At 65.9% G+C, this 23252-nt stretch overlaps 2 protein-coding genes across 7 annotated transcripts; both read left to right on the top strand.

Moving 5' to 3' along the window:
* The first annotated feature begins 138 nt into the window (after positions 1-138).
* On the top strand, positions 139-16785 carry WDR90 (WD repeat domain 90). 3 transcript variants are annotated; one of them, XM_006942501.4, is made up of 43 exons: positions 139-274; positions 622-713; positions 820-996; positions 1084-1192; positions 1379-1549; positions 1828-1942; positions 2027-2094; positions 2384-2487; positions 2576-2785; positions 2905-2967; positions 3199-3267; positions 3848-3958; positions 4037-4182; positions 4252-4309; positions 4810-4928; positions 5071-5214; positions 5299-5429; positions 5499-5615; positions 5826-6061; positions 6286-6425; positions 6591-6721; positions 7202-7332; positions 7695-7856; positions 8075-8203; positions 8471-8601; positions 8681-8721; positions 8911-9042; positions 9177-9359; positions 9709-9806; positions 10354-10456; positions 10783-10904; positions 11068-11227; positions 11323-11513; positions 11602-11770; positions 11892-12003; positions 12152-12323; positions 14601-14723; positions 14876-15050; positions 15164-15294; positions 15404-15547; positions 15623-15742; positions 15829-15913; positions 16398-16785. In XM_006942501.4, exons 1-43 carry the CDS (start codon positions 265-267, stop codon positions 16607-16609), a joined length of 5547 nt encoding a protein of 1848 aa, XP_006942563.2. In that variant the 5' UTR covers positions 139-264; the 3' UTR covers positions 16610-16785. The 3 variants fall into 3 exon arrangements, with proteins under 3 accessions (XP_006942563.2, XP_044903752.1, XP_044903751.1); XM_045047817.1 differs by having other exon boundaries at positions 14810-15050; XM_045047816.1 differs by having other exon boundaries at positions 14810-15050; positions 16377-16785.
* Positions 16786-17039: 254 nt separating this feature from the next.
* Positions 17040-22773, top strand: RHOT2 (ras homolog family member T2). 4 transcript variants are annotated; one of them, XM_045047819.1, is made up of 19 exons: positions 17040-17200; positions 17340-17398; positions 17488-17569; positions 17658-17701; positions 18580-18633; positions 19119-19171; positions 19246-19354; positions 19527-19628; positions 19715-19813; positions 19946-20054; positions 20145-20265; positions 20501-20585; positions 20679-20821; positions 20905-21005; positions 21085-21215; positions 21348-21428; positions 21545-21667; positions 21756-21962; positions 22242-22773. In XM_045047819.1, exons 1-19 carry the CDS (start codon positions 17164-17166, stop codon positions 22539-22541), a joined length of 2040 nt encoding a protein of 679 aa, XP_044903754.1. In that variant the 5' UTR covers positions 17040-17163; the 3' UTR covers positions 22542-22773. The 4 variants fall into 4 exon arrangements, 3 of the variants coding, with proteins under 3 accessions (XP_044903754.1, XP_011289048.2, XP_044903755.1); XM_011290746.3 differs by having other exon boundaries at positions 21756-21958; positions 22242-22520; XR_006591129.1 differs by having other exon boundaries at positions 21756-22071; positions 22242-22381.
* The last annotated feature ends 479 nt before the right edge of the window (positions 22774-23252 follow it).

Here is a 23252-nt window from a genome sequence, read left to right as displayed (position 1 = left end):
CCCGAGGCGCCCGAGAGGCTGCGGACAGCGAGCCAGGAGCACCCTCCGGCCGTGACCCGGGCCGCGCGACCGGACTCCCGGCCGATCGCAGTCACGCGGCCACCACCGCGCGCTCTCGTGCGCCCCGCCCCGCCGCAGGTCACGTGGCCCCGTCCGCGGGCCGGCGGAAGTGGCGCCGTTGCCAGGCGGCCGTTGCTAAGCGCGCGCTGCGTGCCCTGCGTAGGGTGAGCGGCGGTCTAGGCGGGAAGTGCGAGCCGGGACGCCATGGCGAAAGGTAGCGGCGCGCGGGAGGCCGGGGCTCGGGGTCCGGGGTTCGGGGACCGGAGCGTACTGAACCCGCGCTGCCCCAGCCGGGTCCGCGCGCTGTGATCGCCGTCACCGTGGGGGGAGCGTAGAGCCAGACTTTGGCCCCTCCCTGGAAGGTCTGGAGGCCCACGGAGGGATGCCGCTCTCCTCTCCCAGGACCCGCAGGGCTCTGGTACCTGGGGACGGGTCCCCCGTCCCCAGGACGCGCGGGTCTGGCACCCGGGGACAGGTTTCCCCCAAGGACCCGCGGGGGTCTGGCACCTGGGGTCAGGCCTTCATGCCCGTGGGGGTCCTCATACCTTCGTGACCCCCCAGCGTGGCAGCACCCGTTCCTCAACGTCTTCAGACACTTCAAAGTGGGCGAGTGGAAGCGGTCTACTAAGGAAGGCGACGTGACTCCTGTGACAGTAAGTGGACAAGGGACTTGGTGGCAGCAGCAGGGACCCGTTCGCTCCTGAGACATTTCGTAGAACCACCCAAGGGTCACGCGTGTGCTGCTTTGTCTCTTTTCAGGATAAGACTCTCAAGTGCACGGTGTATCGCATCCGGGGTTCCGTGTCTGCCGGGAATTACATTCAGCTCCCCCAAACCAGCACCCAGTCTTTGGGGCTGACCGGACGGTACCTGTATGTGCTGTTCCGGCCCCTGCCCTCCAAGCACTTCGTCATTCATCTGGACGTAGCCACTGAGGTGCCGAGCTCGGGAGTGGGGGCTGGGGGCTGGGGGGTGCGTTCCTGCAGCCCCGCTTGTCTTCTCATGGTCATGCTCTGCCTGCAGGACAGCCAGGTCATCCGTGTGTCCTTCTCCAGCCTCTTCAGGGAGTTCAAGTCTACGGCCACGTGGCTTCAGTTTCCCTTCATCTGTGAGGCCGGGACGTCTAGGAAAGGTGAGGTGGAGGCAGGGAGTGAACAGGATTCAGCGGTCCGGGAGAGGCAGCCTGGGAGCGGGGAGGGAGGTGGGCAGGCCCAGGCACAGGGGTAGGTGCTGGGGGGCACGCGTGGTTGCGGCCAAGTGGAGCGCCGTGGGCTGGCCGCCGAGACCACGGGCACTGATCTTGGCTCATGATGTGCAGACCTGGCTGGCGTTGCCCCCTCTGGTGCCCGCTGGACGTGCCTGCAGCTGGATCTGCAGGACATCCTCCTGGTCTACCTGAACCGGCGTTATGGTCACCTCAAGAGCGTCAGGCTGTGCGCCAGTCTGCTCGTCAAGAGCCTCTACACCAGCGATTTGTGCTTTGAGCCCGGTAGGCGCCGCAGCCCGTACCCAGCGCTCCTACCGCAGCGTCCCCTCCCGCTGCCCGTGTGCGCCTCCCCTCCCTCCGTCCCGGGGTTCTCAGCAGGAGGGGCTGGCATCGCAGCCATCTTGGAGCCCCCCGACTCCTGAGGCGCCCGTGGGGGGCAAGGGGCAGTGGTGGCTGGGCTGGGGACCGGGCGACACCATATCGTCCCCCGGTGTTGAGTCTCGCCTGTGTTGGAAGAGGGAGCCGGGTGGGCTTCCTCGAACCGGTTCTGCCTTTCGTAGCCGTCACCGTTGCTGAGGCCCGGCGGGCAAAGCTGCCTGTCACTCCTGTACCTCGAGAAATGGCATTCCCGGTGCCCAAGGGGGACAGCTGGCACGAGCACTACGTCCACATCCGGTGAGCGGCTCTGCCCGTCCTGAGGCGGCTGCCGAAGGGAGGGCAGGGCAGTCTGGACGCTGACTCTCCCTCCACCCCGTTAAGGTTTCCAAGTGTCGGCTCAAGAGCATCTTCCGAGCCGGCTCGGAAGAGCCGCTCCCCTCCTGAGGCAGGTGGGCCTGTGGGGTCAGCAGGGACGTGGAGCGTGGCGGGAGCGGGTGTTGGCACCGTGTGGGGGTGGTGAGCCTGGCGGGATGGGGCCCGCGGGGGCCGGGCCTAGTCTGGAGGCCGTCCTGGGGTGCCGGAACCGTGCGGGAGGTTGTGTGGGGTGCCTGCTGGTCTCAGACCTCGCCGGGGGCCCAGGGTGGAAGGGTGGGCTGCGGCCGGAGGAGTGGCGAGGCCAGGGCCCACGTTCTCCCCAGGCCTCCGTGCTCTGCTCCACACGCATTTGCTCTTTTCCAGTTTTCCGGGGGCGCGTGCGCGAGCTCGTCCCTCCCCCAGTGGCTTTCAGTAATCCTTTCCCGGACGGCGTGTCCCCCGCGGTCCAGATGTTTGGCCCCACGGCCGTGAGTGCTCCTGCGCCCTCGGGGATGGGGCTGGAGGGTGGTGGCCCTAGGGTGCCGACAGGCACTTGTACCTCTGCGGTCTCGCCAGGCCCGGCCTGTGCCCAGGCCCCTTCCAGAGGTCAGCTTGTTCTGTGAGCACTCGGAGGTCCCCAGTATGAATGGCCCCCGTGACCGTAGCCAGGAGCCCTCGGCCAGGGCGGAGGTCACTGACAAGCACACAGCCGGCAACGGTGTTCGCACGGCTGCCCCAGAGTCAGCCGTGGTGCCCGTGGCCCTGGAGGATGTGGCTCCGCGCCAGGTCAGTGCCTTTTCCAAGGAAGGTAGGGACCTTGAGTGGGGGTGAGGCCTTGAGGGAGTGGGGCCTTGATGAGGTATGGACAGGGGCTGCTGGGCTTCTGATAACCGCTTGTCTTCCAGCCTCCTGGCAGAAAGCAGAGCAGGCCCGAGATGACTTTGGGCGAGACTGTCTTTGAACCAAGAGTAAGGAGGCACCAAGTGATCTTCAGGGGCCTTGGACTCCAGGCAGGGGCAGGAGCTAGAGTCCCTGGAGGATCCGCACTGTGGCCACATCCTGGCTCCCTGCCACAGTGCAGCTGGCAGCCACGAGGACGATGGCACTTTCTCGGGAGGGAGGGACTAGCCCTGGCTGGTGCAGTCCCAGTGGATGGGGCCTCGCCTCCTGGGGTCTCACCGGGACTTTGTTTCTTTCAGAGCTTTCTTCCGGATCCGATCCTCAAGCTCAAGGGCGTCATTGGCTTTGGGGGCCACAGTACCAAATGGGTGAGGGCTCTTACGTTCTTTTTGGATCACATGTCAACTACACAGAGGGTGCAGTGGGAGAAGCCTGTGTCTCCCCAGGTTGCCTGTGTGGACACATAAGCTTCCTTAGGGTGTTGAGGTCCTCAATCCCATGCCTGCACGTGGCTCTGTGTTTTCTTAGTGGACGCGTGGACTTCCTGTCCGGACGTCCCTTGCTTGTTCCATGAGCACAGGCTGGGTCAGCACTGGCCCGGCTGCTTGCGCTTCCGTCGGCCCGAGAACTCACACTTGGCTGTGTGAGGCGCTGATGCTTGTCGTCTGGCGTGTGGGGCTGGGCGTGGGCACCACCTCTGGGTCTCTACGGTCCTGTGCTTGCCACGAGTTTCTGTGGGTTCCGGTGTTTCGTTGTCTGAGCCCCACAGTTTCTTGTATCGCAGACGGGGTTCAGAGGAGGCCCTGTGTGTGTGTGTGTGTGTGTGTGTGTGTGTGTGTGTGTGTGTGTGCGCGCGCGCATCCCGGAAACACAGGGTGGGGTGTGCCGGGGTTGAGGGGGCGTGAGGCCAACCGGCCTGTGACACCGGACTCTGGCCCCCGTGCACAGGCCCTGTGGACCAAGGATGGGGCTGCTGTGGTGTATCCCTGCCACGCAGTCATTGTGGTCCTGCACGTGGACACCCGGGAGCAGCGCTTCTTTCTCGGCCATACTGACAAGGTGGGCACCGCCGGCCCGTCCCCAGGGGGGCTCGCGCCTGCAGGCTGAGCCCCGTCCCTCAACCTGCCCCCTCCCCAGGTCTCTGCCCTGGCGCTGGATGGGAGCGGCTCGCTGCTGGCCTCAGCCCAGGCCCGGCCCCCAAGCATGCTGCGCCTGTGGGACTTCCAGACCGGGGGGTGTCTGTCCCTGCTCCGGAGCCCGGTCCACGCCCTCTGTTCCCTTAGGTGGGCGTGGGGCCTCTGAGGGGTGGGGGGCCAGCCCCAGCGACGCTCACCGCCCGCCTGCCCTTGCAGCTTCTCCAGCAACGGGGTGCTGCTCTGTGGCGTCGGCAAGGACCCCCATGGGAGAACGGTAACGGGCCGGGGCTGGGGGGCCAGGGCGAGGACCCCCACGGGCGAGCGGTAACAGGCCGGGGCTGGGGGTCCGGGGCGCAGGTAGAGTCCAGACTGCTTGGGAAGCAGAGCTCCCCAGCCCGGCCTCGCGCTCCGTGCGCACCGTGTAGTACGGCGGGTTTTCAGCCCTCGCGGACAGGGGCAGCGTTTATACAAGGCACGCTGTCCTTGCTGGCCGTGTGTTACACGTCAGCTCTTCGCAAGTCCGCTGCGTCCACGGGGTCTCCTGTGCTACCGCGGGTCCGTCTCTGCTTGTGGGTCGGTGTTCGCCGTTTCCGCAGACGCGCCCGGCTGCGAGCGTCTGTGGGAGCCGCGGGGTACGCGCGTAGGCCGACGTGCCCACACTCCTGGCCGCCGAGGGCCCAGGCGGGCTGGTATGGGAAGGGAGAGCTGAGGCGTAGGGGAGGCCAGGCGGGGTGGGTGGGCGGGCTTCGGGCCCTCAGCACGGGTTTGTCGCAGGTGGTGCTGGCCTGGGGCACAGAGCAGGTGGGACGAGGCGGCGAGGCCGTCCTTCTGGCAAAGACGCACACCGGCGTTGACATCCAGGCGTTTAAGGTTGCCTTTTTCGATGAAACCAGGTGATGGGACTGTCCTTGCCCTGCCCCTGCCCCTGCCCTGCCGGGATGGGTCCTGGGCAGCCCAGGGGCCCAGGTGGGGGCTGAGCCTGCCCCTCCTGCCTGGCGTGCGGACTGTCCCCACTGTCGGGTTTCTGCCGGGCAGGATGGCGTCGTGCGGGCAGGGCGGCGTACGGCTCTGGCGGCTGCGAGGCGGGGAGCTGCGTTCCTGCCCCGTGGACTTGGGGGAGCACCGCGTGCTGGAGTTGACCGACCTGGCCTTCGGGCAGGCCCAGGACAGCCATACGCTGTGAGCCCTGCCCTCGCTCCCGTAACTGGCTGGCTCCTGCTTCCTGCTGCCCCTCCGGCCCTCACTTGTCGCTTTCCCGAGCAGCTACGTGTGCGGCCGCAGCGGCCACATCCTGGAAATCGACCACCGGCGCCGGGCCGTGCAGCGTGCTCGCCGCCTGTTGCCCACACAGACCCCTGGCGGCCACTCCTCACAGAAGCAGCCATTTGGCGCAGGTGGGTGGGTCCCCCGCTGCGTGGGGGGAGCGGTCCCGATGCTTTGGGCTGACGCTGCCCACCCCCTAGGCCCCGGCATTTCCATCAGCAGCCTCAGTGTCTCCCAGACCACGTGCGCCGTGGGCTCCGATGACGGTTACGTGCGCCTCTGGCCCCTGGACTTCTCCTCCGTGCTCCTAGAGGCAGGTGGGGCCATGACACCGAGGAGGGCCATGGGAGGGCCGTGTTCTGGGGCCATCCCTTGGCTAGGAGGCAGTCGCGGGCTCCAGAGGGCTGAGTGCTGAGCCCAGAAGCCGGTGGTTATGGGGGAGCTGCGGGCCGCAAGGAGATGGGTCTGTGTGGGTAGGGTAGGGGCTGAGAGGTCGCCGAGCCCCCCTCCTTCCCCCTCGCCTGCAGAGCACGAGGGCCCGGTCTCTTGGGTCTGCATCAGCCCTGACGGTCTGCGTGTGCTGTCCGCCACCCTCTCGGGCCACCTGGGCTTCCTGGACGTCCCCTCCCGAGAATACAACACGCTGGCTCGCTCCCACACTGCGCCGGTGCTGGCCCTGGCCACCGAGTGCAGCCGAGGGCAGCTGGCCACCGTGTCCCAGGACCACACCGTCCGCGTCTGGGACCTGGCGACCCTGCAGCAGGTTGGGTGTGGCCAGAAGGGAGGCATGGCGGAGAGGGGGGGACCGGAAGGCTGCAGGCCACCCTGGGGGCCGGTGGGTGGGGCCCAGGCAGACGTGGAACACAGGAGGGCCCGTGGGGCCTGAGGGCTCAGGCCAGCTGGAGAGGTTGGCCGACGGGGCTCCTGAGGCCAGAGGCCATCTGGTAGCCCTGCCTCTGCGTGCCCTCACGGAGCCCCGCCCTCCAGCTGTATGACCTGAGGTCCCCCGAGGAGACACCGCGCGCCATCGCCTTCCACCCCACGCGGCCAGTTCTTTTCTGTGGCTTTGCCAGCGGGGCCGTCTGCTCCTTCAGCCTGGAGGCCGCTGGGGTCCTGGTACGGCACAGGTGGGTGCCCGGCGGGCTCCAGCCCCACAGACACCCGTGGTGGAAGCTGACGTGGTGTGGGGGGGGGCAGCTGGGCAGGGTGGGGGACGGCCCTCCGCTGCCCTCCGGGGACTCGTCCAGGCCCGGCTGTGAGAGGTCTGGGCAGTGGGTCCCTGTGTGTTACAGGCGTCACCAAGGAGCGGTCACCGGCCTGGCCGCCAGCCCCGACGGCAGCTTCCTGTTCAGCTCCTGCTCTCGGGGCACCTTGGCCCAGTACCACTGCTCTACCACCCGGTGCCGCGTCCTGCGTGTGACAGGTCAGGCCCCCCGGGCCCCACCGGGCCCTCCAGCCGTGTCCTTGTCGGGTCCCCGCGGGGTGGGGCTCGCTCGCTACCCAGAGCTCCGGGGTGAGGGTGGTTTGGGACTCCTCGGCCCCCAGGTCAGTGCAGGTCCATGAGGGTCTGTGCCAGCCTGCTCCAGGAGCAGGTGTGTGGCCTGAGCACCAGGTGGGGGTCGGCCCACCCCATGGCACCCCCCGAGGCCATCTGTCTGTTTTGTCTCGTGGCTGCTATAACTCGGGCCAGCCAGGTGGTCACCTGGAGAACCGCCAGCCGCCCCGGCAGTAGCCGGGTAACCTGGTGCTCTCGCGTGCGGGTCTTGTGGGCTGTTGCTGTGTGACCTGCCAGGCTCTGGGCTGGTGTTTCCCACAGCTGGGGGCAGGTTTGGGTCCTGCCCCGTGTCTCCTGCGGGTACCCTCTCTGCACCCAGTTGACCGTGTTCCCCCGTGCTGCCGGCAGCTAACATGGTGTGCCGGGATGCCCACCCAACCCCCAATGCCCTGGTGGTTAGTGGGGACAGCCTCCTGCTGGCTTTTGTGGGCCCCTCCAAGTACGTGGTGACCGTCGTGAGCACAGCCTCCCTAGAAGAGGTGAGTCAGCTGGAGCTTTCTGTGTGTCTGTGTTGGCCCGGCCGGCAGACTCCGTGGGGATCATCTCTTGGCTGCTGTGTGACTGTCCTGGGTTCCACCAGGGTGGAGGGAGGCAGGGAGGGGCAGGGGCTCTCCTTGGCCTGGTATGGAGCCGGAGGGAGTTGAGGGGGCAGCTGGGACGCTGTGCTTACCTCGGAGAGGGTTTAGGCTCCGCTGCCTTGACTCAGACACAGCGTGTGAGCCACAGGCAGGCAGGGCTGCTGAGGAGGGGCCTGAGGCCGCCCGCCTCCCGCGCTCTGGCTCTGGGGGCGTCAGCTCCGTCTGGAGGTCGTGGCCGGTGGCTACTTGCTGCTCTCCCCCAGCTGCTGCGAGTTGATGTCAGTGCCCTAGAGCTGGCCAGCAGCCGCCTGGACTCGGCTGTGGCCATCTGCTTTGGCCCCGTACCCCCCGGCCACCTGCTAGTGTCCACGTCGTCCCACACCGTGGTGGTGCTGGATGCCGCGTCGGGCCGCGTGGTCCGGGAGGTGAGCCCGGGGCTGTGGTCAGCGGCTTGGCTTCTTTTTCTCTCTGGGTTCCAGCTTTGGTACCTGCAGTGCCTCGAGGAGTCGGGGGGCGGGGGGCCCTGGGCCACCTGCCGCTCCTCAGAGGGGGCGTTTTCTGAGAAGAGAGGAAGGAGAGGCTTCTCCCACACGGGGCCTCTGGGAGCTTCAATCTCCCTTCACTGACAAGAGACCTCTTGCAGCTATCAGGCGTCCACTCTGTGGCCTGCCCCTCTCTGGCTCTCAGCAGGGATGCCCGCTTCCTGCTGACGGCCACTGACCGGGTCATCAGGGTGTGGGACTACCCGGCCAAGGCCAGCCCCAGCTGCCAGGTGGGTGCCGAAGGCAGGTGCGTGGCGGGTGGTGGGAGGGCAGGTGGAGGACGATACCCTCAACTCACCCTGTGCCTTCTGGGGCCTGACACCCCAGAGGACCTCTTGCTCAGGCCCTGGTCTAGAGGGTCGGGAGGTCACGGCCAGGCCTGCAGGATGCGTCCGCTGCGTGAAGCGTGGAGCACTACTTCTGTCCCGGCTCTGGGAGGACCGTGGTGCCCCGGCCATGCCTTGAGGGCCTCTGGACGTGCCTTCTGTTGCCCCCAGGTCTACATCGGCCACTCAGAGCCCGTGCGCGCTGTGGCCTTCGCCCCTGGCCAGCGGCAGCTCCTCAGCGTGGCGGATGCCATCTTCCTATGGGACGTTCTGGGTGCCCCCGGGAGGTCACCTTCGGGAAGGCGAGTGCCCGCCCTCGACCCCTGTCCACCAGGCCTTCGGCTACCTGCCCCCCCACCTGACTCTCTTGTTGCCCCGCAGTGCCGGAGACTCACCTGGGGCACCCCCGACCTGCGAGGCTGGTGAGTGGCCCCACCACGTGGGTAGGCTTTGTGGTGATCTCTGGGGCCGGCTCTTCAGTCCCTGTGGGTAGCATAGTGCCACTGCCTTTTCTGGGGTCCCCAGTGCAGAACTGGGGTGTGTGGACACCTGTCTGTATGTGCCGAGCGCGCCCCGGGCCCTGAGCCCAGGCTGACCTCTTGTGTCTCCAGGCCCAGGTGCGAGGCAGCCGGAGGACACCGAGGCAGGCACCGGTGGGCTCCCCCGGCAGCAGGTGCCTGTGCCATCCCAGGCTTCCCCACTCCAGCTGGGCGCCCATGCTGGGCCCCTCAAGGGTGCTGACGGTAAGGGTGGGGGTCCTGGGAGGGACTGTTGGGTGGAGCCAGCATGCTTCCCTCCAGGCCTCTGGGGAGGGGCAGGGGCAGGGGCGAGGGAGGGAGCTCTGTTCCTTCCTCTCACCTTCCCCGCGCCTCCCCAGGTGCTTTCTCCACATCAGATAAAGAAGGACCGTCCCAGGAGAGCCACAACCCCGAGGGGCTCCATCAGGCCTCAAGCCTGCCCATGCTGGTGAAAGAGGCCAGCGGGGCTGGAGATGGGGCCCAGGGGACTCCCGGGGGCCCCTGGGGCTTCAGCATGCGTCCCCACCCCTGTGGCTGGGCCAGTAAGCAGAGGAGGGGCTGCAGGGTGGGGCAGGGACACTCATGACTGGCCGGCCAAGGTGTCTTGTGGGTGCCAGGTGGCCTAAGGGAGGCCCAGCTGCTGACAGGCTGAGGTTTACCCTGTGAGGTGTTCCCTGCAGGGCAGGTAGGCTGGCCTGGGGCCCCCGCCGGGCCAGGCTAGCAGTGGGATGCAGCCTGAGTGCGCCCTCGACCTCAGGTATCCGGAGCGGGTCAGGCACTTGTCCCATCCGGCAGGGCCAGTCGACCGTGTGCGAGGAGGGGTCTCTGAACAGTCACGGTCACGGTCACGGGTGCTCTGACGTTCCGAGGCTTCTTCCTTCTCCCTGCCAGCTGCTCGGAGCATCACAAAAGCCCAGGCCCATCCCTCTGCTCGCCCAGACTGCTACAGGCACTTCACCGCTCGCTACAAGGCCTCCTCGCTGGTCAAGGTCGGTTGGGGGCATCCTCACGGCACCTTTCACAAGGAGACGCTGCGGGCCCCGGGATGGAGGGGGCATGGCCCTGCGTTTTCTGGGAGCCTTCTTTCTCCCTGGGAAGCTCAGTTTCCTGGGGTCTCCCTGGGGTGGCTGCCATAGCCCTTGGGGCCAGTCCCCCTGCAGCTCTCCCGTGCACCTTGTGTCTGCACTCTGGCTTGGCTGGTCAAGGCTCTTACTGCCCTGCTGACACCCACAGTGGCCCCAGGTGGTGTCCTGTGGAGCCTTCCTTTCCCCCGCCCCCGCCGCCCCTCCCTCACCTGCGCCCTCCTGACCCAGGTGCCTCCCGCACTGCCTGCCCCCAGCGTTCACACCTCTCGGCTTCCCTGGCCTCTTACACAGGCTTTGGGGCCCAGGCTCCTGTCATTTGTCTCCTGGGATCCTGCATGGCCTAAGGCTTCATCCCCGGCCCCGGCCTGAGGGGGGAAGAGCTTGAGACACTGGGGGGGCGGGGTGCTGGGTGCTGTGCTGGCGCACCATCGTCCTTTCCGTGTCCTCGCAGAGTGTCTCTGTCCCCAGTGCCCGAGTCGAGCGTCTGCTCCTGAAGGCCGTCGTGGGCTACAACGGGAACGGGCGGGCCAATGTGGTCTGGAAGCCAGATACAGGTGGGGCCACGGTGCACCCTGGCTCCCAGCCCAGAAGCCGCGGGGAGGGGCCCAGCTCTACCCACCCTTAGGTGGCTCTGAGACTCTACCCAGCCTCAGAGCACGCGAGCCCTTGCCACCGCGGGGGGCTTGGGTGGCGGGCCAGGAGGGATCCCCGAGCTGAGGCGTGTTCTCCCGGTAACCTGTCCTGTGTTCCATCCCGCACGGACCCGTGCCGCCTCTGAGCTGGGCTTCCCAGGCGCGAGCGCCCACGGCTGTGGAAGCAAACAGGGAGGATGCACCCTGGGCCCGGCCGACTGGCTCAGGGGTGCCCTCCCTGCCCCCAGGCTTCTTCGCCTACACGTGTGGCTGCCTGGTGGTGGTGGAGGACCTGCATTCTGGCGCCCAGCGGCACTGGCTCGGCCACCCCGAGGAGATCTCCACGCTGGCCCTCAGCCACAATGCTCAGGTGCTGGCCGCACGCCCTACCCTGTGCGCCTGGGGCCGGAGTGCACTCGGGAGCCTGGATTCTTGAGAGCCACGCTGGCTCTCCTCCCCAGAGCAGGACGGGGCCCAGGGTGGGCCGGTGGGCTGCGCCCTCCTGGTTGACCGCCCGCCTTCCGGCCTGGCAGATCCTGGCCTCTGCCTCGGGCTGCAGCAGCACAGCCTCCCTCTGCCAGATCCGCATCTGGGATGTGCCTGGGGGCTCCTGCCGGCACCTTCTCTCTTACCACGACACCGCTGTGCAGGCCCTGGCTTTTTCGCCGGACGACGCGCTGCTCGTCACACTGGGTGAGTTGGGTTGCGGGGAGACCGTCGTCTCTGGGCTCGCCTGCCTGTCCTGAGACTCCCGGGAAGCTGATGCATCCACTGTGCGTCTTCCCCAGGGGACTACGGTGACCGCACCCTGGCCCTGTGGCGCGTGGCCACCTGCGAGCTCCTGTCCTCCGCCCGCCTGCTGGAGCCAGCGCACGGCGTGGCCTTCAACCCCAGCGATGCCAGAGAGCTCACCTGCGTGGGCCAAGGTGCCATCACCTCGTGGCTCCTGCAGCAATGCGGGGCTGACGTCACCCTCCAGGTGCCAGGGTTCAGAGGCTGTGGTGGAGGGTGGGGTCTGGCTCAGCCCCGGGACGTTGCTGACCCCCGCTGCCCTTGTGTCCCTCCAGGTGCACCGGGAGCCCATCCCTCAGGAGGTGGGGGCGGGCGAGCTGACCTCGCTCTGCTACGGGGCCGCGCCTCTGCTCTACTGCGGCTCCAACGCTGGCCAGGTGTGTGTCTGGGACACACGTGCCGGCCGCTGCTTCCTGGCCTGGGAAGCAGATGACGGCGAGATCGGTGGGTGCCTGACGGAGCCCCCGCGCCCCCTGACAGCTCGGGGCTGGGCCTCTCCCCGGGAGCCTTAGTCTCGAGGTCTGGGCGTCTGGGGAAGTGGCTCACGCCACCTCCTACCCCCCAGGAGTGTTGCTGTGCTCGGGAGCGCGGCTGGTCAGCGGAAGCAACACCAGGCGCCTACGCCTGTGGGCGGTGGGGGCCGTGCCGGAACTGAGGCGCAAAGGTGCCCGTGCCAGGTGGGACGTGTGTGGGTGTGTCTGGGAGCCAGTGTCCTTGACCCCTTGAGCGGGGCCCTGGGGGTCGTGGCCCCAGGCTGGGGACGTGTCCCCAGAGCCCTGGGCCCCGGCTGCCACCTTTTGAAGCCACTCCCCCGCCACGCCTTAGGTCTAGCTCTGTGTTCATGGAGCACGAACTGACCTTGGATGGTGCCATCGTGAGCGCCGTCTTCCACGACAGCATGGACATGGGCGTGGTGGGCACCACGGCGGGGACCCTTTGGTATGTCAGCTGGGCCGAGGGCACCAGCACCCGCCTCATCAGTGGCCACAGGAGTAAGGTGAGGGGATTTCCAAGCCGGACAGGGGCAGGGCAGCCAGCCACACACGCTGTCCTCTGTCCCTGCCTTCCCCAGGTTGTTCCCAGTCCGAGCCCAGCAGTCAGACGGGTTTGTGTGGAAATGGTTCTGGAGGTCCCGCCAGGGATGAGGACTCCACAGCACAGAGATACGTGCTTACCCCTTGTGGATCCAGGACCCACAGGCGTCCCCCCAGGCCAGGACCCACAGACGTCCCCACAGGCCAGGACCCACGGGCAGCCCCCCAGGCCAGAACCCCAGGCAGCCCCCCAGGCCAGGACCCATAGGCGGGACCCCCCAGCCTTTTGGCCTGCTCTGACCTGTTTCTTACGATGCCTTTTTTTCTCTGGTAATTGATTTGCCGAAAAAAACATGTTGGCTGCCTTGGAGCCTCCCATGGCCACGGGGCCGGACATGCCTCTCTGCCCTGTGCTCCCCGGGGTCCGAGCTGTCCGGGGGCCAGGCCAGGGCCTGGTCAGGGCCAGTTTGTCCCCGTGGCACCTGCTGAGTGAGCTGTCTCACCAGGAAGCACTCGGGGACCGCTTGCCTGTCACCGATGTCCTCGTAGAATGACTCACTGCTCGGGGGTGTTTTAGGCGGTCTGATCCTTTTCGGGAGAGACGTGCTGGTGAGCTTGCTTCCCCCGAGGCACAGCCGAGGCAGGAGTGGCAGGATAGCCGATCGTCTGGCTTCTGGGCTGGGTGTCCTCGGTGCCAGCTTGGTCCTCAGCATCCAGCAGTGGCCCACCAGTTTGGAGTGTCTGTGAGCCGCTGGATGGAAATGTGGGTCCCGCAGCTTCGTGCTCACTGTTTCTCCTGATGCTCAGCGAGCCTTTAGGCAGCAGGAGGTTCTAGGAGTTGGTACCTGAGCCCCCTCCCCCTTTTTTAAAAATATCTGTTCATTTGTTCAGATACAACAGTTGCCATCAAAGAAACGAGTTTGAGGTGGGTGAGGACTGCATACTTGCTCTGTTCTTGGTGACAGCTGCGTGTTGCAACATAAGCCACGTGCCCTGTGCTTTCTCCGCTGAAAGTCTGTGGTTTTGTTACATGCACAGAATTGTACAACCAGCACCACAGTCAAATTTCAGGGCATTTCATCTCCCCAAAAGGGGGTCCCATACCCTTTAACCATTCACCCCCATTCCCCTGCCCAGTCCTTGGTCCTCATAGACCAACCTGTTTCTGTGGATTTGAGAAGGCATTGCTTTTTGCCTTCTCTCCCTGAGCACCATGCTTTCCGGGGCTTTCCATGCTGTTGCCTGTCAAAGCCAAGTGCGATCCTGTGGTCCAGGTAGAACTCGTGTCCGTTCACCCACTGGGGCCTGCACACTTGGGTCCTGAGGCCTTGACCTGAGCTGGCATTTGCTGGCGATCTCCCTCTCGTGTGGAGCAAGGTGTTCCAGGCGGCCCTCTGCAGCTCCTCCCAGGACCTGCCGTGGCTGTTTCTTCTCAGAGCCCGGGGTCCCTCCTGTGGGAGACGACATAGAGGTCATGGTCCGAGTCCCAGAGGAACCTGTTACCGCTCAGCCAGTTTTTTATTTTATTTTTTTTATTTTTTAATGTAATGTTTATTTATTTTTGAGAGAGAGAGAGACAGAGTGTGATCGGGGGAGGGGCAGAGAGAGAGGAAAACACAGAACCTGAAGCAGGCTCTGGACTCTGTGACGCTGAGTTGGAACTCAAAAACCGTGCGATCACGACCTGAGCCAAAGTCAGGAAAGGCCACTTAACCAAGTGAGCCAGCCAGGTGCCCCAAATTATTTTTTTCAGTGAGAAGCATTACGAGTTCACGCTTACGCTTGAAATTCACATTCAAGACTAGACTACTTGGGGCGTCTGGGTGGTTCAGTTGGAAGAGCATGTGACCCTTGATCTCAGGATCGTGAGTTTGAGCCCCACACCGAGGGCAGAGATTACATTTAAAAAATGACATCTTGGGGCGCCTGGGTGGCGTAGTCGGTTAAGCGTCCGACTTCAGCCAGGTCACGATCTCGCAGTCCGTGAGTTCGAGCCCCGCGTCAGGCTCTGGGCTGATGGCTCAGAGCCTGGAGCCTGCTTCCGATTCTGTGTCTCCCTCTCTCTGCCCCTCCCCTGTTCATGCTCTGTCTCTCTCTGTCCCCAAAATAAATAAACGTTGAAAAAAAAATTAAAAAAAAAAAAAATGACGTCTTTAAAGAAAAAAAGACCCGGGCCTGCTGTGTCTCCTCTCTGCCTGGGGGCCACGCGGCCTCAGGTGGGACTGGCTGGCTCCCTGCAGGTGAACGAGGTGGTTTTCAGTCCCAGTGGGTCCCACTGGGCCACATGCAGTGATGACGGGAGTGTGAGAGTGTGGTCCCTGGCCAGCATGGAGCTCCTGATCCAGTTCCAGGTGCTGAACCAGGTACTGGGGGGCACCGGGACTGAGCCCAGACCACATCCCGGCCCTGCCTGGTGGTGGCCATGTCCTCCCCACAGTGTCCATCCCAGCCTTGGGGCTGGGCTCCTGTCCTCCACCCTCAGGGGAGTGCTGGTGTGTCCCCACTGGGTCCCCAGAGCTGCCTCTGCCTGGCTTGGAGCCCTCCGTCCTGCGGGCGTCCCGAGGAGCAGCAGGTAGCAGCAGGCTACAGCGATGGCACCCTGCGTGTCTTCAGCGTCTCCCAAATTGCCATGGAACTCAAGATGCGCCCCCACCGGGCTGCGCTGACGGCCATTGCCTTCTCTGCTGATGGTGAGGGGTGGGGGCCCACAGGGGGACAGGGCAGCCCCCGCTGGGCCCAGGTCATACCTCTGGGCTGGGGTCAGGGGCTTCAGGATAGCAGAGTGTGGCCCTGCCTGGCCTAGGTCAGACCATCCTCTCTGGAGATAAGGATGGGCTTGTGGCCGTGAGCCGTCCCCGCACAGGGATGACCTTCCACGTATTGAGTGACCACCGGGGCGCTCCGATCTCCACCATCCAGAGCACAAACAAAGAGGTGAGGTGGCCCCACGAGCTGGCGGGGATTGGCCTTGGGGGTGCCGGCAGGGGAGGGGAATTGGGCACAGCAGGGCAGGAGGCACCCACCAGCCCTCACGCACCCCCAGTGTGGAGACCTGGGGGCAGAGGGTGCCGACCTGTGGCTGGCTGCCAGCTCAGACCAGCGGATCAGCATCTGGGCCTCCGACTGGCCACGTGGCCACTGTGAGCTCTTGGACTGGCTGAGTTCCCCCTCGCCCACCCTCACGGAGGTAAGGCTCCTGGTGGCACGGGCGGCGGGGACAGTTGCCTGCCCACCTCACCACAGCACGCTGTGCCCTCCCCAGTTTTCCAGCCGTCCGCCGCCCTGTCTTGTTGCCTTCTGCCCCTGGGATGGGGCACTGCTGGCGTGTGCGGGTCTCGGCGTGCATCCGGAGGTGGTCTTCTACAGCCTCCACCAGAAGCAGGCACGTGCGCCCCCGACCCCCGCGTGGTGCCCGGAGCCGGGGGGATCCAAGGCTGGGGAGGGGAGGCTCATGCTCGCTGCCCACAGGTGGTGGAGAAGATCCCACTTCCTTTCTTTGCTGTGTCCCTGAGCCTGTCCCCCGGAGCCCACCTCATGGCCATTGGCTTTGCTGGTGAGTCCTGGTGGGCAGGGACTCCAGCCCGTCTTGAGCGGGGCCCAGTGGGTCACCCATACCACCACCTGAGATGTGCCTCTCACCTCCGTGTCCCAAGCTCCCTATCCCTGAAGTGGGGTGAGGACACCTGTTCCAGGGGAGTCGTAGGGTCCAGAGATGAGGAGTGTGGGGTGCCGATTGCTGTACCCAGCACGAGGGCCTCAGCAGAGGGACTCCGTGGTGTAGACTGGGGCCTCGAAAGCCCCATGTTGTGAGGCACCTTGGTGCTGATGGGCCCGCCCTTAGCTCGGCTGCCCCTGGTCCCAGCGGTAGCAGGCCTGGGGGTATGGAGGGCACAGGGCTTTTAGCTACACATTCCTCCACGAGGCATCGGCAGCCAGACGGGTTGGGGGACCCCTGGGCCCCGGAGCTACACAGACACGGGGCCTGGCATGCGCGGCACTCTGCCTGTCCTGCCCAGCCCTGTGCCCTCTGCCCGCAGAGCGTATGCTGAGGCTGGTGGACTGTGAGTCGGGGGCCGTGCAGGACTTTGCTGGCCATGACGACTTGGTGCAGCTCTGCAGGTTTGCCCCTTCTGCCCGGCTGCTCTTCTCAGTGGCCCACAGTGAGATCCTGGTGTGGGAAGTCTCAGGCCACCTGGCCACAGAGGAGTCCCTGGGCTCAGGGTCCTGGCCGGCCTGGCGGAGAAGCTGAGCTGTCCCATGGCCTCCCGCTGAGCCAAGGTGGTTTCTAGGCCCATGTCTACACACCAGCGGACCTGCCGCTGTAAATCGTCAAGAGCCTGGACTTTACGCAAAGTGCTCTCGATCTGAGAGCTTTTGTATGCTTCCGCCCTGTGCGGTTCAAATAAACGTGGGTGTTGCATTCTGGCATCGTGAGATGGTCATTCCAGGATCCTGCTGCCCTGGCCTGAGCTCAGCCCGCACAGAGTCCCCAGACCTGCTCCCTGCCCAGAGTGGGCGGGTCAGGTCCTCGCGCGGAGCTGCGGGGTGGGGCGGCACCTTGGGCCAGAGCCGCGTCCCTCCGGCGCGGTGCCCAGTGTGCCCGCGCGGTGGCGCCGCCGCACAGTCCGGACGCTCTGGCCCGCCTCGCTCGTTAGTGCGGCTCCGCGGGCGGGGGGCGGAAGTGCGGGCGGGGGGCGGAAGTGCGGGCAAGTGGGAGAGCGTGGGTTGGATCCGTGATCGGGGTCGGGCCGGGGTCGAGCCGAGATCGGGGTCGAGATCCAAATCCGGATCCGTGCGGCCGCCATGAAGCGGGATGTGCGCATCTTGCTCCTGGGAGAGGGTAGGACCCCGGGCTTGGGAGCGGGGGGGGGGGGGGGGCGGGGGTCTTGGGGCCACCGGGGTCGCGGCGAGGGTCCGGCCTCATTGGGGCTGGGGCGCCGCGCTCTTGGCCGCTGCGCTGACCGCTCCGCCCCGCGCAGCCCAGGTGGGAAAGACGTCGCTGATCCTGTCTCTCGTGGGCGAAGAGTTCCCCGCGGAGGTAAGAGCCGAGCGCGGCCGCACCCCTCGGTGTCTCTCCGGCGCGACCTCCCTCCGTCCCGGGCCACCGGTACGCCGCGTCTTTTCCAGGTCCCTCCGCGAGCAGAAGAGATCACCATCCCCGCAGACGTCACCCCGGAGAAGGTGCCCACCCACATCGTGGATTACTCAGGTAGAGCCGGCCCGCCCAGCCCACCCCCCGCCTCTGCCCAGTAACAGGCATTTGGGCAGTTCTGCAGTAGCGTGTCTTTTCTTTCCAGAAGCCGAGCAGACGGCGGAGGAGCTTCAGGAAGAGATTGACAAGGTACAGCGTGCCCTGAGGGCTCAGGAAGGGGGTGCTGATCACTTAGGGCCTGGGTGCGGGCTGCTGCCTCCGCCTGATCTGCTTCTCTCTCAGAGGGATTAGACTAAGGTGCTCCGCTAATCCCTCCCTGACCTCCCAGTACTGAGAGTTGTCCGACTCCTCTGACTCACCCCGCTGGGAGCTGGGGAGAAGAGGGGCCCTGGTACCCACACCACATGGCTGGCCAGCCCTTTGGCTCAGTGCGCCCATTGTTTGCTCATCTGGTGGGCTCTGGGGAGCAGTCTCAGTGTTCTTCAAAGTGACCCCTTAGGCACCTCTGTGCCTTGGCCACCTACCCTCCCATCCCGTAGTCCGGTCCACTGCTCCAAGTCTCTGGTCCCTAGTGGGTGCTGTGACCACGGCTATAGGTCATCGTTGCTCGTGTGCTGTCACAGGAGGATCTGTACCTGAACCAGGCTGCGATGGGGGAGGTGGGGGCGGGTAGCTGTCCCTGTAGCTCCTGCTGTGTTCTGGGGCATTGCTGGGCAAGGGCAATGGCCACCGTTACTCAGAGGCGGCCTTTCTGCCACCGTCATCCTTCACGGCGTACTTCGTTATTCTCTGTGCCCGAGATGACAAGGGAATGCAGGGCTGGGGTGCCAAGTTCTGGGGGCGGCGGTGTCGGTCCTGAGCCCTCCAGGAGCCTCACTGGCCAGAGCTGCAGTGCTCGGGCCTGGCAGCTGCAACACCCCCACCAAGAGGGACTTGCCAAGTTGGAGCAGCTGACGGTAACCGGGGAGCATCGGCTAGAGGGGCGTTTCCAAGGTCTCCGGCCCCGTCAAGGGCAGCGTGGAGCAAGGAGCCCGTGGTCACGCCGTGCCTCACCCCCTTTCCCGCAGGCAAACGTGGTGTGTGTGGTGTATGACGTGTCTGAGGAGGCTACCATCGAGAAGGTGAGGGGGTAGAGCTCCTGATCCACCCCGGTCCTTGCTGCTGGCACCCACCTCCATGCTGCCCTCCATACAGACTTCAGGGGTACACCTTGCTGACCCAGGCTCTGGGCGACTTGTACTTGTGTCTGGCCCCATCTCTCACCAGTGCTTCAGGAAACCTCGCGGAGCCATGCTGGGTGCGGGGTCCTGTAGCCAGGACCCCGCAGCTTCCCCGGGGAGCTCCTGTGGCCCTGTCTCCCCACAGGGCCCGTGGGTGGTCACAAGTCTGTGGAACGGGATGCCGTGGGCTGCTGATCCCGGGTCCCTTGGGTGTGTTTGCTAGGATCACATAAGGTGCCACCTGCTGTCCTCTCCAAGCGGGCACATTCCCGGCATCTGACTTTGTCCCTCAGTGGGCCTCGACCTCCCCCTTCTAGGCGTGAGTTCCAGGTGGGAGCCGTGGGGCAGGCAGGCCCCTCTCCTCACGGCTAGGCCTTGCTTTTCAGATCCGCACCAAATGGATCCCACTGGTGAACGGGGGTACCGAGAGGGGCCCCAGGTAACGGGCAGGGCCCAGGGGGGTGGGCCCCACCAGCTCCCCCACCCACGGTGACAATGGGTCTCTCTCCCCAGAGTCCCCATCATCCTGGTGGGCAACAAGTCAGACCTGCGGGCGGGCAGCTCGATGGAGGCCGTGCTGCCCATCATGAGCCAGTTCCCTGAGATCGAGACCTGCGTGGAGGTGAGTGGTGGGTGAGACCGGGAACCCAGCAGCAAGGCCCTGCGGCCCACGCCCCTGCGCCACTGCCCCCGGGACCTCAGCCGGTGTCCTTGAGGCCAGGTGCAGCCTTGCGTGCTACCCTGTGCCAGCATCTTCCTCGGGGCGTTTCTGAGTCTGTCTCCGTGGCCGCCAGTGCTCTGCCAAGAACCTGAGAAACATCTCGGAGCTGTTCTACTACGCACAGAAGGCTGTGCTACACCCCACGGCCCCGCTCTACGACCCTGAGGCCAAGCAGGTGGGCGACAGGCAGGGTGAGGAGGTGAAGCTGACCGGCGGGGGGCGGGGGCGGTGGGGTACGTGCTGAGCCGGCTGTCCCTGCAGCTGAGGCCCGCGTGTGTCCAGGCCCTCACGCGCATCTTCAGGCTCTCAGACCAGGACCTAGATCAGGCGCTCAGTGACGAGGAACTCAACGCGTTCCAGGTGCGGCCCCCTCTGCTGCTGGTGCCCACCCCTCGAGGGCTCAGCTGCGCTCCGTGCCTCGGGTGCCCTTAGTGACGCTGAGCAGTCGCTGAGGCGGCTGGCCGGCTGATGGCGACTTTCCCTCGGGGGCAGAAATCCTGCTTCGGGCACCCCCTGGCCCCCCAGGCCCTGGAGGACGTGAAGACGGTGGTGTGCAAGAACGTGGCGGGAGGTGTGCGGGAGGACCGGCTGACCCTGGACGGTGAGTCCCGACGCCCTGCCCGTCCCTTGGGAGCAGGGAGGAGTCAGGCCGCGCCCAGCGTCACTCGCCCTTCCGCCCCTTTCGGGACAGGCTTCCTTTTTCTGAACACGCTGTTCATCCAGCGTGGCCGCCACGAGACCACGTGGACCATCCTGCGGCGCTTTGGCTACGGCGACACACTAGAGCTGACCCTGGACTACCTTGCTCCGCCGTGAGTGCTGGGCGGGGCGCTGGGCTCCCCCTCTCTTCTCCGCGTCAGGCCGGTGCCCGGGGGCTCCTCAGCCCCCCACCCCCGCGGGGAGGCAGGCTGGGAGGAACGCGTGGGCGGACTCTGGTCTGCTGAGGGGGTGATGCGGGAGCCTCCCCGTCCCGGGACACGGGGGGTGTGGGGAGCGTGGTGGGCACGGGGCTCCCTGGGAACCAGAGAGCCCCTGCCACCCCCACAGGCTCCACGTGCCCCCCGGCTGCAGCACCGAGCTCAACCACTTCGGCTACCAGTTTGTGCAGAGGGTGTTTGAGAAGCACGATCAGGTGAGGGTGTCGTGACTCCCGCCGTGCGCCCCCCCCCCCCCCCCAGCCCCTCCAGCCTCCAGGCACACGTCCCCACAGCCTCTCTGCCTGTAGGACCACGACGGCAGCCTCTCGCCTGTGGAGCTGGACAGCTTCTTCAGCGTGTTCCCAGCTGCGCCCTGGGGCTCCCAGCTGCCTCTTGAGGTCCCCACCGAGGCGGGCCGGCTGTCCCTGCACGGGTACCTCTGCCAGTGGACGTGAGTGCCAGCCCTGCCACCGACCCCTCCCGCTCGGCAGTGACAGCACGCCTCCCTGGCCTCACGTCCCTCCTGTCCCCCAGCCTGGTGACCTACTTGGATGTCCGGCGCTGCCTTGAGCACCTTGGTTACTTGGGTTACCCCACTCTCTGCGAGCGGGACTCCCAGGCCCACGCCATCACAGGTGGGCATCCGCCCTCTCACCCCAAGCCCAGCCCCTCCCGGGCGGCCCCCTCAGTCACGCCCTGGCTGTCTGTCCACAGTCACGCGTGAGAAGAGGTTGGATCAGGAGAAGGGGCAGACGCAGAGGAACGTCCTCCTGTGCAAGGTGGTGGGAGCCCGCGGAGTGGGCAAATCCGCCTTTCTGCAGGCCTTCCTCGGCCGCCGTCTGGGGGTGAGCGTCCGAGTATCCCTGGGCGAAGGGGCCCAGCTCCTGCCCCGGCCCTCCCCCCGCCGCCCGAGGGGCAAGGGGCTCTGGGCAGCTTCTAGGCCGGTGGGCTTCAGACGCCTCCCTCCTCCACGCCAGGATCGCAGGGAGTTCCCCGAGGAGCCTGCCGTCTACGCCATCAACACGGTGCAGGTCAACGGGCAGGAGAAGTACCTGATAGTGAGTGTGACCCCCCGCCCCCCGGGATAGACCCCGAGTCCGTGCCGGGGGACCTGTCTCAATGTGGCCCAGAGGGCCAAGCCCCGGACCCCTTCCTGAGACCGCCCTGTGTCTAGCTGTGCGAGGTGAGCGCAGACAGCCTGTTGGCCGCCGCACCCGATGCTGCTTGTGACGTGGCCTGCTTGATGTTCGATGGCAGCGACCCCGGGTCCTTTGCGTTCTGTGCCAGCGTCTACAAGGCAAGGCCCCCACCCCTAGTCCCTTTGGGGCAGTACTCTGGCCCAGGCCACCGGGGATTGCACGCTGACGTGGCCCCTCTCTCCGCAGCGACACTACATGGACGGGCAGACCCCCTGCCTCTTCGTCTCTTCCAAGGCTGACCTGCCTGAGGGCATCTCGCCACCTGGCCTGTCGCCTGCGGAATTCTGCCGCAGGCACCGGCTGCCCGCCCCTGCTCCGTTCTCCTGCGCCAGCCCGGGCAAGCTCAGCACCGCTGTCTTCACCCGGCTCGCTGCCATGGCCACTTTCCCGTGGGTACCGGCACACAGCCCCTGTGGTGGGAGCCTGTCCTCAGCCCGGTGACCAGTGGCCTCTGTCACCGGGAGAGCAGGACAGCTGTAGCCGTGTGGTCGGGGTCACGCAGGTGCGGGGCGGGTCTGGTCTCGCTGGTGGCCCCCTGCCGTGGGAGCCCTCTTGTTCCCCACGCTGACAGCCCCGTGGGCTCTGGGGCTTTCCAGGAGGCGGGTGGGGGTGTGGCAGCAAGCTTCTGGGCAGCGTCCCGGAGGCGCCTCCAGCCGGCCTCTTTTCTTGCAGACACCTGGCCCACGGGGAGCTGCACTCTACCTCCTTCTGGCTTCGGGTGACACTGGGGGTCATCGGGGCTGCTGTCACTGCTGTTCTCAGCTTCTCACTCTACAGGGCCCTGGTGAAGACCCGATGAGGCCTCAGGGGCCCCCGGGTGTTGGTATTGGGGCCACGTGCTCGAGGGAACCTAACTTCTGTCTGAACCTGGTTTCTGGGGACACTTTGCCCACTCACCTGCCCGTGCCCAAGACCCGTGGGTGGGTCCCGAGGTTCTGGGGCACTGGGGATCACAAGCGAGGAAGCGTGTGACCCCAGACTCCTGTAGTTCTCAGGGCTCCACACCTTTCTGGTCCCAGGCAGCCGGTGGGCGTGAAGGGTGTCGGAAAACAGAACTTTGGGCCGGAGGTGGGGGGCAGGAAGTGGTTGAGCACCGTGTGGCCTTCCTCCCTGGTTTGGAGACGGGTCCAGTGCCACACCCCTCTCAGAAGGCATCAGCTCGGGTGTCCTGATTAAACTTTGCTGGTGTCTTTTGCATCTCGAATCCTGCTTTCGGAAGACAGCTTTTCTTGAATCCGCTAAAATGTGTCCTTTGTCTCGCATGGGCTTGAAAGCTCGCCACTGGCTCCCACGCCTCCTCCAGGTCTGGGGCCCACTCTGGGGTCTCATTCACGGCCCAGCTGCAGCTTACGAGCCTCTGCACCCTTCAAGGTCCATGCTGGCCTGAGGTGATCTGCTACCTGAGAGCCTCCTGATGCCCCGCCCTGGGGCCGGTGTGCCCCGCAGCACTGCCTCACCCCCCCCCCCCCCAGTCTGAGCATCCCGTTAGTTAGCGAGGCTGTGGTGTATGGAAGATGGGGGACTCTGCGGTGGAACGGGGGCCTGCCCAGATGTTGCCCTTCTGATGTGGTCCGGCCCCAGCCTGGGGTATCTGCCCTGTTTCCTCAGGCCCTGACCAGAGGCCTCTGCCCTTCTCCCTGGGCAGGGGACAGCCAGAGACCCCAGCCTGCAGGGCTGGGGGTG

This window comes from Felis catus, chromosome E3 (assembly GCF_018350175.1).
Source record: "Felis catus isolate Fca126 chromosome E3, F.catus_Fca126_mat1.0, whole genome shotgun sequence".
NCBI lineage: Eukaryota > Metazoa > Chordata > Mammalia > Carnivora > Felidae > Felis > Felis catus.
This window is presented reverse-complemented; position numbering and strand designations above follow the sequence as displayed.

What these genes read in the sequence shown, in the direction of transcription:
- WDR90 (XM_045047816.1), top strand. An exon ending in GCGACGTGACTCCTGTGACA is followed by an intron (nt 714 to 819) that starts GTAAGTGGACAA and finishes GTCTCTTTTCAG; the next exon opens with GATAAGACTCTCAAGTGCAC. An exon ending in AGATGTTTGGCCCCACGGCC is followed by an intron (nt 2,488 to 2,575) that starts GTGAGTGCTCCT and finishes CGGTCTCGCCAG; the next exon opens with GCCCGGCCTGTGCCCAGGCC.
- RHOT2 (XM_045047819.1), top strand. Translation starts at nt 17,164, where the DNA reads ATGAAGCGGGATGTGCGCATCTTGCTCCTGGGAGAGG. An exon ending in AGGAGGCTACCATCGAGAAG is followed by an intron (nt 18,634 to 19,118) that starts GTGAGGGGGTAG and finishes CTTGCTTTTCAG; the next exon opens with ATCCGCACCAAATGGATCCC. An exon ending in CCATGGCCACTTTCCCGTGG is followed by an intron (nt 21,963 to 22,241) that starts GTACCGGCACAC and finishes CTTTTCTTGCAG; the next exon opens with ACACCTGGCCCACGGGGAGC.